This window comes from Brachyhypopomus gauderio, chromosome 19 (genome assembly GCF_052324685.1).
Source record: "Brachyhypopomus gauderio isolate BG-103 chromosome 19, BGAUD_0.2, whole genome shotgun sequence".
Taxonomy (NCBI): Eukaryota; Metazoa; Chordata; class Actinopteri; order Gymnotiformes; family Hypopomidae; genus Brachyhypopomus; species Brachyhypopomus gauderio.
In genome coordinates, this window is record NC_135229.1 from 1,397,543 (window position 1) to 1,410,303 (window position 12,761).

Below are 12,761 nucleotides of genomic sequence, written 5' to 3' on the forward strand. Positions count from 1 at the left end.
GTGTCCCTGTGGTGCTGCTGGGACCCCAGAGACCCAGTGATCAAAGCAACAACAGGGGCAGAGGTGTCGCCACTGTGTGATTGGTTGTTTTTGTACATTTCCAATAGTCTGATTGGCTGCTTTTGTACATTGCTAATCCCCTGATTGGTTGCTTCTTCCCGTCAGGTGACCCAGCAGCTCAGAGCGCGGTTCTTGCCCAGTCCCGTGGTGATTAAGAAACGTATCGAAGGACTTATAGAGAGAGAATATCTGGCACGAACACCGGAAGACCGTAAAGTCTACACGTACGTGGCGTAGAGGAGAGAAACCGAAGGAGGAAGAAAGAAAAACTCTTATTCCTGTGGACTGGGCTGCTCCTTTTAAAAAGATGAATTCTGGGAAACTGACCTTTTCCTCCAGAACAAACAACACACATAACACACAACATCAGAAATAAACAAACTCCATTACGTGTTGTAGATGGTTTTAATTAGGTCCCCACGTTCCCTGCTGTGCCACTGGTCTCTGGACGGACCCGCCCCTGCTGTGCCCCCGCCTGGACACGCCGTGTGAGGACAACCGTGGGAAAATGTGAATGCACACTTACTATGTTTTTTGTTTGTTTTCAATACTGTACAAAAACAAGAATTATTAAAAAGTACCACAAAAAAATAAATAAAATGAAACGGCAAAATGTGGATTGCTGGAGAAAAAAGAAAACAATTAAAAATGTTGATATTGAAATGTTGATATCGAAATGCCGTCTACGTTCTCAGCTCTGTGTTGCCGTGGTAACTCCTGGTCTCTAGACCTCAGTCTGGTCATGTTTATAAGGTTGAGTGAGACCGAGAAGCTGCGTTGTCTAGCCGCTCGTCAGCTAAATCCGGGCATGGAGCCTTCTGCTCCAGGGGTGGGTGTGGTGCTGTGTGGGGGCGGAGCTTCATCTGTTTCTTTGCGGTGGGCGGGGCAGAGGACGCATGCTCTGGGAGGTTTCTAGCTGCCATGGAAACACCATCTGGCCCTGGAGGACACCGTGTGTGTGTGAGAGAGAGAGAAACGTGGCCACCAAAGCCAGCCTCCCTCTCCACAGACTTGAGTTATCGGGCTCATGTTGAAGTTTTTAATCTTAGTGGTGAGCAAGAGTAGTCAGAAACATTTGGGTAAGATATCAAAGTAAAATTAAGTTTAGTGAGAGTATTCAATACCGATCCAGAGATCTCTACACTCAGATCGTCAGAGAGAGAGAGAGATAGGACCCTTCTCTGTAGTTATGATGCTGTCTGCTGCTTACAGGATTGTTAACTGACAGTATGGTGGAGGTGGTTTTATTATTTTGGACACAAAGGGAACACAAGACGTTCTCATCTAGACGTGAGCTGAAGCTAGAACGCCTGCTTTCACACAGTGCTCACGTGCAGAGATACACACCCGTGTGCTCACGTGCAGAGATACACACCCGTGTGCTCACGTGCAGATACACACACCCGTGTGCTCACGTGCAGATACACACACCCGTGTGCTCACGTGCAGAGATACACACCCGTGTGAACGTTGGTGAAGGCCTTATATGTCTACAGTGCACTTACACATCACTGAAATGTGAGATTTTTCACTACACTAATTTCAAATCCTGCTTCAATGTAACCCTTCACAGGTGTTCCTGCTTCATAGGAACGCCCCATACGACCTCACGACCCGGGGCATTAGCCAGCACCTAATAAACGTAGCCCAACGTCTCTTGGGAAGATGTTCGTCTCTAAGGAAGCACCTTTTGAGCTCCTTCCGCTATCCAATCAGAAGCCTCGTATTTACACGAGAGGCCCTCACAGAAATGTTGGCCTTGACGTTTCAGTCACGTTCAGCTGTTTGAGAATTTGCTCCCCGCAGAATTTTATCGATGACCTTGTAGTCATGACAACGTCCCGTTTATTTGGTTTGCGAGGTCTGCTTAACCCAACCGTTGAGGACACGGATCCCCTTCAGCAGGAACTGTTTCCGTGGAAACGCCACGCCCACGCAGACCTAGAAGACGCCGGTGGTTTTCAGCCAGTGCTCCAGTGGACATCAAAACTAGCCAAGAAGAAACCTTCACTGTTTCCACCAAATAAGTTCTACAACATGAAGGGTTGAGGAGTAAACGAGATGCCAATTATGATTCAAAATAATAACTACAATGATCTATATTGGCTTGATGAGTGAGGGATAAATAATGTTCACACAATACAGCCCAGAAACGCACCTTTTATTTATGAATATTATAATGCATTTATAAATATAAAAACAGTTATGTGGGAAGTGACCGAGCACCAGTGTTCAAACCCACTCGAGGGGGGCTGAGGTTGGCCTATGTGAGCCACTCACCTTTACCCACTACTCCATTAATCTAATTGTCAATACAAATTTCATCCATTAAATACATCAGTCTCCTGCAGCCAAACGTCTGGGTTTTTGACCTAAGAGTAGAGAACATACAACCTCTCCAACTTCTTAGTATAACAATCATCTGTAGTGAGTGTGCTTGACATATAGTTTTAATATTGTTTAAATCTGTTAGTGTATGGTGTATTTAACTTGTGCTAACGTGATTCCCCATCAGTTACCCAACCTTTAATTCCACTTCGGTTAATTCAAGCTTAGAATCGGGTGGGCCAAAGCTGGGATTATTAAACTCAGCAATGTGGGCGCCTTCAAGCACGGAGTCTGAGTAACATGGATGTGAAGAGCTGATAGAGGTGTTGAGAAGACCTCAGCCATCAGCTGATGATGGTCTGACACTCATTGCGAGGGTCTCCAGCTTGGACATGAACTCTTGCACCTCTTCCTGGGAGCTTCGTGTGTATGCCAGGGGTAGGTGGGTGGACACTACTCGCCGATCTGAAACACAGGGGAGTGGGCGATGATCCAGCCAGCCCGCTAATCATGCTAATTATGCTAATCACGCTAGTTGGCGATGTGGGGTTTCTGCTCTTGTTGGAATTGGGTTTAGTTTCTGTATATTCTCTGTGATTATTTCATTATTTCATTGTCGTTTTGTGTTCTAGTTCAGTTGTCAGTCTTAACTAATTTTATTCTGTATTTACAGAAACAGTGAATCTAACATGGTAAGCAGCTGTAAGAGGGATGAGTGTGTGTGGGCCCCCGTGGACCTGCGGAGTCTTCAAGGGTTCATCTAGGAAGAGCATGAAAACACCCGGCAGTAATCCCTCACGCCATTGGCCACACCAAGCAGCAGCCATCACGCCACTGGCCAAAACGAGCTGCACCTCATGTGAAGTTCATACCCACCCTGGTAGAAGCCTCCACTGGTGCTGGTGTTGGCGTGGGTGGTGGCCAGCCACACCACCGTGTCTGCGCCCTGCTCCACCGTCCGCAGTCTCGTTCGCATACGCTGGTGGAACTCGGGCATCGCCGTGGCAACAGCTACACCAAACACACACACACGCAGAGAGGGTGGAGCTTAGACATGTTTTGATGGTGGACGGTGGGTTGGCACGGCGATGGCAAGGTGGGCTGGGCTTAGTGCTGTTATGGTAACGTCAGTGTGAGAGGCAGTTCTGCTGTGACATATGAAGGCATCAAGTCCCCTTAAGAGATCTTTAAGTTGTGGTAGACCACTAAGGCCTATGAGATGACCTTGTCTTCATCAAGCAGACCACAGCACCCTGAAGCTGAAAAGACTTTTACTTTAAAACACCGTCTTGTGTGTCTGTGTTGGAGAGCCAGCCAGGGGTTGTTTCATACTATAGCTATTCCTAAACTGGGGTTTAATGAGGCCCAAATAAGGACTTAATCTCACACTTCAGGAATATGAGATTGAAATGTGAAGTCCGTCTTCAGTCCCTGTAAAGGCTGTGTGGTGTTTGTAGAGTGCTGTGTACCTGGGGTGTCTACCCAGCCTGGGTGCATCACTGAGAAATGGATTCTGGGATACGCTTTAGCCAAGAACTCCATCATCACCACTTGCTGCCTCTGTTGCAAAACACACACACACACACACACACACTCAGTGATCTGGTGGGTTTTTTGGCGTGGCACAGAGAGAGTGTTTGGGTAAAGGTCATCATCGTTACTCTGGTATCACCCAGCATCACGTTTCTGGACACCTGTGCCGCGCTGAGTGTCACCTGTTGCTTGGTAACTGCACAGAGCGGAACAGAAGCTTTCAAGCGACTTCTGGTGCCGTGGCGACGCGGGCGACTTATTTAACACGACGAAGACAAAACACACGTCCTCCGACTCTCGATCCTGCTCACCGTATTAACGCTGGCTGAGCGTGGGTGGAGGACACAGATCATTTCTGCTCCATTCAGAGAACACTTCATTGACACTGAAGGACACGTCAGGTCTCTTTCTAGTACTGCACCACGTAATTTAATGTAAAATCCAAATACATTACTCAAACGTTCATATCTGTATTAAATGTACAGTATGGGATTTACATTACATTACACAAAATTTTTTATCCATTTTTAATATGAATCCCATATACTGAATATATTAAATGTAAACATAGGAAATAGTTGGATATTGAACAGCATGGACGTTGCAAATCCAAATAAGAGGAACTACGGAGACTGATGGTGAGCAACAAGGCTGAGATCTTGTGGGACCTCCTCATGAAGAACGTTAAAGATGCTGTGGTGGGTCAGCCAGACATGCTGGTAGTAGACAAGATGCAGAAAACAGCTGTGGAACTAGACGTGAAGTCTCACGAGAGCAAAACCTCCAAAATGAAGAGTTAAAGGACCAAAGACCAACAGGACACAAGTGAGAATGAGAAAGACTGATACAGAGATTGTCCCAGTGGTGATGGGGTTGTCCCAGTGGTGATGGGGTTGTCCCAGTGGTGATGGGATACGTGGATCTGTAACACCTAAGCTAAGGTTCCCAGAAAAACAGGAAACTCTGCATATGGAATGTTTCCAAGCTGTTTTCCAAGTTTTGGTATGTTTCAGATTCAGAATATAATTACATAAAATACAAAAAGGTTTAGAATGTTTTGTAAATTTCCTCAAATTATTTCAATAACAAACATTTCAATTATGAAAGGATTCAGACCTGCCATTTATTTTCACACATCTTTCTGTCTGTCCAGACTAGTCTGTAACTCCCTGCCACACTTTATGTGAGAATCCATGTTATGACGAAATGTACCAAAACCTGAAAAAGGGGCTTTGACATGTTTCCGGCCTTCAAACACATTACGAACCTTGTTTTGTGCGTAGACCATGGTGCCGTCGAAGACTGTCCTCTCAGTCTGTAGATCTGTGCTGTCAAGTTTTTGCACTAGCATTCCACCCGAAGACACGGTGACCTAGGCCAGCAGAAACACACACTCTCCTCCACACCACATACTTTTACCTTTTACATTTGCTGAATTTTTGTTCTTTTGGTGAGTATGTTTGCACATTTCACACTCACCACTCTGGGGTCTCTGCTTCTCTCCAGCAGGGGAATCAGACACTTTGTGAGGACATAAACACCTGGAACAGGACAAAACACACACATGAACTTAGAAAAAAAATCACATTTCATCCTTGATCCTGATGATCCCCAGGGTCTTAAAGACCTACAATTATAGCTCTCTAAAAAACTCAAAAAGACTTGTTTGATAATGTTAATATTAATAATAGTAATATCATGTACATGGATTTTTTATTCCACAGCTGTTGATAACTGGGTATAAGGGGCTGATCAGTTCAATTCTAACTAAGCCTTCCGTGTTTTCATAGTGTTGGTTACGGTTCCATGATTATGAATGTGCCGCTTACCCAGAGTGTTGGTAGCAAAGTTTTTCTCCAGCCCATCAGTGTTCAGCTCCCTCTGGTTCACCATGCAGCCAGCGTTATTAATCTGCCAGGAACACACTGGGATTTTAAAGTCCAATCTGGATTCTTAGATGCAGGCATAAGACCGTTTACACCCGCACGCCAGTGGTTTGACATGCAAGTGTGCAACATGCAAGTGTGCCTAAGATACGATCATGTAAACAGCAGGGTCTGATTGTTACAGTCTGATTAGATCTCGGTCAACCTGACCTGATCCTAACTGAAACATATGTGAGGCAGATATCAACTGGTCTGTTCAGGATGGATCTGTAAATGGAAATGTGAGATCAGTCCATGCATTTTATTCATTACTTCCCAATGCACCACACACTGGTGTTTAATTACAGCATAACAACACCACACACTGGTGTTTAATTAGAGCGTAACAACACCACACACTGGTGTTTAATTAGAGCGTAACAACACCACACACACTGGTGTTTAATTACAGCATAACAACACCACACACTGGTGTTTAATTACAGCGTAACAACACCACACACACTGGTGTTTAATTACAGCATAACAACACCACACACTGGTGTTTAATTAGAGCGTAACAACACCACACACACTGGTGTTTAATTACAGAGTAACAACACCACAAACACTGGTGTTTAATTAGAGCGTAACAACACCACACACACTGGTGTTTAATTAGAGCGTAACAACACTACACACTAGTGTTTAATTACAGAGTAACAACACCACACACTGGTGTTTAATTAGAGCGTAACAACACCACACACACTGGTGTTTAATTACAGAGTAACACCACACACTGGTGTTTAATTACAGAGTAACAACACCACACACACTGGTGTTTAATTAGAGCGTAACAACACCACACACACTGGTGTTTAATTACAGAGCAACACCACACACTGGTGTTTAATTACAGAGTAATAACACCACACACACTGGTGTTTAATTACAGAGTAACACCACACACTGGTGTTTAATTAGAGCGTAACAACACCACGCACACTGGTGTTTAATTACAGAGTAACACCACACACTGGTGTTTAATTAGAGCTTAACAACACCACACACACTGGTGTTTAATTACAGAGTAACACCACACACTGGTGTTTAATTAGAGCGTAACAACACCACACACACTGGTGTTTAATTAGAGTGTAACAACACCACACACACTGGTGTTTAATGGACTTTTTAAGACACCACAACATACAGAGAAGATGACCTGCACTTCTGACAGGAGAAATAAAGCAACCCTTATGATGAGATCTCTTTTAGACATGGATTAAAAGTGTTTAAGTTTAAGTGAATGATTAATTGTATTTTCCTTATAGGCCGTACCAGGACATTAAGAGAGGAGAACTCTTTCTTAAAGGCCTCTGCAAACTCCCAAACTTTGCGCGTCTCAGACAGGTCCAGCAGGTGAACATAGATCTCCTAAAACCAGGGGACATGTGAGCTTGTTAGTATCAGAATAACATCATTTGGATCTAAACCAAAACCAATAACAATCACAGTATGATGTCACTCCAAAGAACATTTCGACACGTGACACAGAAAGTGCCAGAAAAGATGTGGTTTCAGAAACACTGCCGACATGGTATCAGACATATTTACAAATCACACATGCACATCCTCCCAGACGTGGTGAGTAGATGATTCAATATGCAGCTAAAGAGGATCTAAAGCCCATCGATGTGTTGGGCTTACGTACAGAGTTCCCACTCTCCCTGATCATCTCCTCCTTGGCTACGTCTGCTTTCTCCTTATTCCGGCACACGAGGTGAACCGTTCCACCTGGGAGGAGACACATGAAGACCTGAACTCTGCGCGTAACCTGTGAATGAACTCCCAAGAGGCACTACTTGTTTCATCACACCTGATCTACAGCATGAAGCCCCAGTGATTTACATGTTAAGACTGAATCAAGAAAAAAAAAACACAAATATCTAATATGCAGAGTTCTTCAAGCTATGAATGAGGCTCACTGCCATCTGATCATCACCATTAAACGCATTATGTAACAACTATATCAACAGATGTAAAACTGAGTTGTTTCTTTGTTTTGTGCTAAAGCCAGTTTGTGGTTTCTATATTTATGGCTGTTCTCTCATAAAGCATGATAGAAAAGCAACAGCAGAACAGGCAATGCAAAACCCATGCAGGAGTCCCCATGGGATTATGAAAGATTAACGGCATAATCCATACAGGAGTCCCCATGGGATTATGAAAGATTAACAGCATAATCCATACAGGAGTCCCCATGGGATTATGAAAGATTAACAGCATAATCCATACAGGAGTCCCCATGGGATTATGAAAGATTAACAGCATAATCCATGCAGGAGTCCCTACGGGATTATGAAAGATTAACAGCATAATCCATGCAGGAGTCCCTACGGGATTATGAAAGATGAACAGTATAATCCATGCAGGAGTTCCTACGGGATTATGAAAGATTAACGGCATAATCCATGCAGGAGTCTCTACGAGATTATGAAAAATTTACAGCATAATCCATGCAGGAGTTCCTACAGGATTACGAAAGATTAACGGCATAATCCATGCAGGAGTTCTTACGGGATTATGAAAGATTAACGGCATAATCCATGCAGGAGGCCCTATGGGATTATGAAAGTGTTACGGAACAGCTCCGGACCCTTCCCTGTGGGCGTGCCGCAATGTTGTCTGCGTGTCGTTATGTCCATGTTTGTACTTCCGTGGGTGTGGGTTGTTTGTGAGCGTGTTCGTGGTTACACCTGTGCCTTGTCTCGAGGTCACGTGGGTCTGTGTACTTCACCTATTTAATGTGCGTTAACGCGGTGTCTTGTGCTCGTCTTTGTCTAAAGTTCATGCCTGTGCAAGCCTCCGCATTTGCGTGCTTGCACCGTCCGTGCTGAGCTTTGCGTTGCGTTTTATATTTCATTAAATGTTCTGTGTGCACCGTAAGACGCTGGTTGTGTCTCCTCCTTCCTCCTGCACCACAGCGTCACAGAAAGACGAGCCACGTACAAAGGACGTATGCCAGGATACGCCACCCGGGCACCGAAGGGGAAAAGAAAGAGCCGGCGTCACCACGGCTCTTCCCCAGTCCGGCGCCGCGAGGTCTCCGTCACCGAGCAGGAGATGAAGCAGGACCCCGTCTGCTCCTACCTGCTCTGCGTCGCTCGCGAGACGGAGGACGCAGAGGCGGCGGAACATTTCCGCCAATCCGCGGTACGCATGTGGGAGGAGAGACACCCCCACGCGTCCCTGGAACTGCCACCCATGGCTGTGGGTAGCAGTAAAGAGGAGGAAAACAGCGCGTCGCTCCTGGTCTTCTCCGAGGAGGAGGAGACCAGTGAGCCTCTGGTGGTGAGCGTAGGCGCCCTTGCCCTCACTCCTGAAGAGGAGTTTGGGAGTGAGGACTCCGGAGAGGAGGAGAGTCCCCCCCCCTCCGTGTTTTCCGACGAGGAGAGTGAGGGTGAGGCCAGCTGCCCTTCCCTCACGTCAGCGGCTCCCCAGACGTCGGACGAGGAGCAAGAGACCTGCCTCACTCCACCGGGCTGCTCCGACGCCGACGAGCGCCCCGAGAAGGCAGAGGATGACGTCAGCCCTCCCCCGTCCGTACACTCCGAGTCTACGGTGTACTACGGAGAGGGGGAGAACGTCAGTCCCCCTCCGTCCCTGTACTCCGAGACGACGGTGTACTACGGGGAGGGAGGGAGCGCCAGCCCACCTCCGTCCGTTCGCTCGACCCTTTCCGGGTTCAACAGCAGGAGCGAGGGAGAGGACAGCGCCTCGATGAGCTCGGCGGACACTGTGTTGAAGGAGAAGGGGTGTTCGCCAGACGGTGAGGGCTCACGTTCCCCGTCGGTGAGAAGCAGCATGAGCTGGTCGTGCTATCCCGCTTCGGAGGAGCCCATGTCCCTGGACCGGAGTGTCTCGGAGGAGGAGGGGGAGCCGATGGAGACGTCGAGGGTTGACGCGTCGGCGATCCCGGTACCGCCAAAGGGACACGGCGCGGTCAGTGGGCCAAGGTGGGGCTTCGGTGTGCCCAGGGAGAAGCCGGGGAAGCCCGCCGGCGCGCGGCGCCGAGTCCCGGTCCCTGCGAAGCCCAAGGAGAGAGTCGCCGCTCCACGGGAGAAAGCCCCGGGCGCAAAGACCAAGAGCGCCCCGAGGGGTGCAACGCGCTCCGGAGGCGCGGCGCCGAGGACTGGGGGAACTCCGCCGCCGGTTCGGTCCGCTGCGCCCGTTCCTCCTGCATTCCCTGGAGGGATGGCGCCGCCACTAGCGCTTGGGCAGGCGGTTCAACCAGTGTCATGGCTGCCTGTTCCTATATGTTTGTCCATTCCCCTATGTCTCCCTAATCTCCTTTTCCCGTTCGTTCCTCTTGTGTTTCATGTTCCCGTGTGCGTGTTTGTGACTGTGCCATTGTTTAATGTTTTCTCCCCTGTCTTCCCAGGGAGGGTGTGCTAGAGCTGGTCGCGGCGGTTCCCGCCGTCGGGGGTGACTGCTCTCGGAGGCTCGTGATCCCGGGGGCTCCGGACCTGCCCGTTGGTGCTTGTTCGGGGCTCTCCCGCTACGCGGGACGCTCCGGGAGTAGCGAGCCCCTGGCGGGGGGTTCTGTTACGGAACAGCTCCGGACCCTTCCCTGTGGGCGTGCCGCAATGTTGTCTGCGTGTCGTTATGTCCATGTTTGTACTTCCGTGGGTGTGGGTTGTTTGTGAGCGTGTTCGTGGTTACACCTGTGCCTTGTCTCGAGGTCACGTGGGTCTGTGTACTTCACCTATTTAATGTGCGTTAACGCGGTGTCTTGTGCTCGTCTTTGTCTAAAGTTCATGCCTGTGCAAGCCTCCGCATTTGCGTGCTTGCACCGTCCATGCTGAGCTTTGCGTTGCGTTTTATATTTCATTAAATGTTCTGTGTGCACCGTAAGACGCTGGTTGTGTCTCCTCCTTCCTCCTGCACCACAGCGTCACAGAAAGATTAACAGCATAATACATGCAGGAGTCCCTACGGGATTATGAAAGATTAACAAAATAACCAATGCTGGAGTTCCTACGGGATTATGAAAGATTAACGGCATAATCCATGCAGAAGGCCCTATGAGATTATGAAAGATTAACAGCATAATCCATGCAGGAGTCTCTACGAGATTATGAAAAATTTACAGCATAATCCATGCAGGAGTTCCTACGGGATTATGAAAGATTAACGGCATAATCCATGCAGGAGTTCCTACGGGATTACGAAAGATTAACGGCATAATCCATGCAGGAGGCCCTATGGGATTATGAAAGATTAACAGCATAATACATGCAGGAGTCCCTACGGGATTATGAAAGATTAACAAAATAACCAATGCTGGAGTTCCTACGGGATTATGAAAGATTAACAGCATAATCCACGAGTGATTATGAAAGACTAGCACAAACGGGCTCCAGTACTGGGTTAAGAAACACTGGCAGAACAATAAACTGTCCTTTGCTGCTACAAGATTGTTTTTTCCACAGCAGGATGACGGACCTTTCTTTGCGAGGGCCATAGCCGCCGCTTTCCCAATGCCGCTGTTGCCGCCGGTAATCATGAAGGCTAGACCCTCCACCGACACGTCCGTATCGTTGGCCACGAAGTTCTTAGAGGCCGATTCATAACCGCCCCTAGTTCAAACATCCAAGATAAATCAGTCACACAGTCAGTCAGTCAATCAGATAAACCATCACTTTTCAGGAAGTGTAGAAGACACCTGTGGTGCTCTGTTTGATGAGAGTATATACGCTTAATCTCTGAAGTACGCAATTTAAAAACACCGCTGTTAAATCCCACACCACTGGAACATGCTATAATCTGAGGATGAGCTCATAACAGATGAACTCACATAACAGCCAGTCCGACTGGTAAACTAGCCAACATTAACTGACACATTTAACCTAATAACTTGCCAGCAGAGGTGGGCAATCCAGGTTCAGAAAGTAAAAGTCCTCACCAAGATTTTGCTCAGGCTTCCTGGATTGTGATGATTCCACTAATTTTTCCTGGCTTGCACTAATTAGAAAATCCAATAAGCTTGAGTAAAATCCTGGGAAGGAGTTTTACTTTCTGAACCTGGAATTGACACCTCTGCTTGCCAGGCAAGATTGTTTGACTTAATCTGCGACATGTAATGTAAATATATAAATATAAGATGGTGTTTACTGATTTGCTGACACCAATAGATCACGATCACGCGTTTCTCACTTTTCCTGACAGTCGATCTTACACAAGAGCTCCAGTCAGAGGATTACACAAACATGACAGGGCCGAATAACATTCATCTGTCAACAGGCCCATTGTATTGGGAAATGGCACTAGAGCTGCTCAAGTCTCCAACACGCCGGTCCAGTGGGCGGTGCACGGAAACACTAACTTTGCTTCGCATTAAGCAGGAAGTTTTTTCAAAAAAATCAAAGCAATCAAAGCAAATTCGTATCAACAACCTTGCAAGCGGGTGATTGTTTAGTCTTCACACCCCAACATGCGGTGGGGAACTACGGCGAGAACGTGTGTGCGAGTCTAGTTGTTTTGTAACGTGTCACGTTGACTCTTAGTCCAGGACGTCTGGAAAAGTGAATCTAATGTAAATACAGCATGTTAACATGAGGGCTCGCTGGGCCTACCTCGTGTACTCACGCATTCCTTTGACGAACCACACCACATTTCGGTAAAGGGACATCTGTACAAGTTTACACGTTTCCTTCCACACGATCGCTTGTAATATTGTGGGTCACATGCGCTTACAGTAGCGCCCTCTACGCCCTCTGGCGGCCAAAATGTGACATTACCAAGTTGAACCAAATAACACAAACCAGTCCAGTTCGCCTGTGGTTTAGCTTGTACGCTTTGGTATTTAGGAAAGACCAGAATATTAATTAGTTTAAATGACAAATTCTCAGCAAACTAGGGTTAAATATATAAATGTAGTTTTATATAACCCATCAGGATACATTGGAA

General features: G+C 47.1%; 2 protein-coding genes across 4 annotated transcripts in view; one reads left to right on the forward strand and one right to left on the reverse strand.

The window, feature by feature from the left end:
• LOC143482742 (cullin-3-like) overlaps nt 1-727 on the forward strand; it is a 16,495-nt gene extending 15,768 nt beyond the window's left edge. For all 3 annotated transcript variants that reach the window (XM_076981249.1, XM_076981247.1, XM_076981248.1), the window contains exon 16: nt 166-727. In XM_076981249.1, the coding sequence (XP_076837364.1) occupies nt 166-297 (132 nt within the window). In that variant the 3' untranslated portion in view covers nt 298-727. The remainder of the gene's footprint in view (nt 1-165) is intronic.
• Nucleotides 728-2,200: 1,473 nt separating this feature from the next.
• Nucleotides 2,201-12,577, reverse strand: dhrs12lb (dehydrogenase/reductase (SDR family) member 12-like b). Its single transcript, XM_076981457.1, has 10 exons — nt 12,428-12,577; nt 11,298-11,431; nt 7,504-7,586; nt 7,131-7,226; nt 5,751-5,832; nt 5,401-5,462; nt 5,189-5,293; nt 3,858-3,948; nt 3,265-3,399; nt 2,201-2,853 (listed from the first exon to the last, which is right to left on the reverse strand). Exons 1-10 carry the CDS (start codon nt 12,481-12,483, stop codon nt 2,726-2,728), a joined length of 972 nt encoding a protein of 323 aa, XP_076837572.1. The 5' UTR covers nt 12,484-12,577; the 3' UTR covers nt 2,201-2,725.
• Nucleotides 12,578-12,761: the final 184 nt, after the last annotated feature.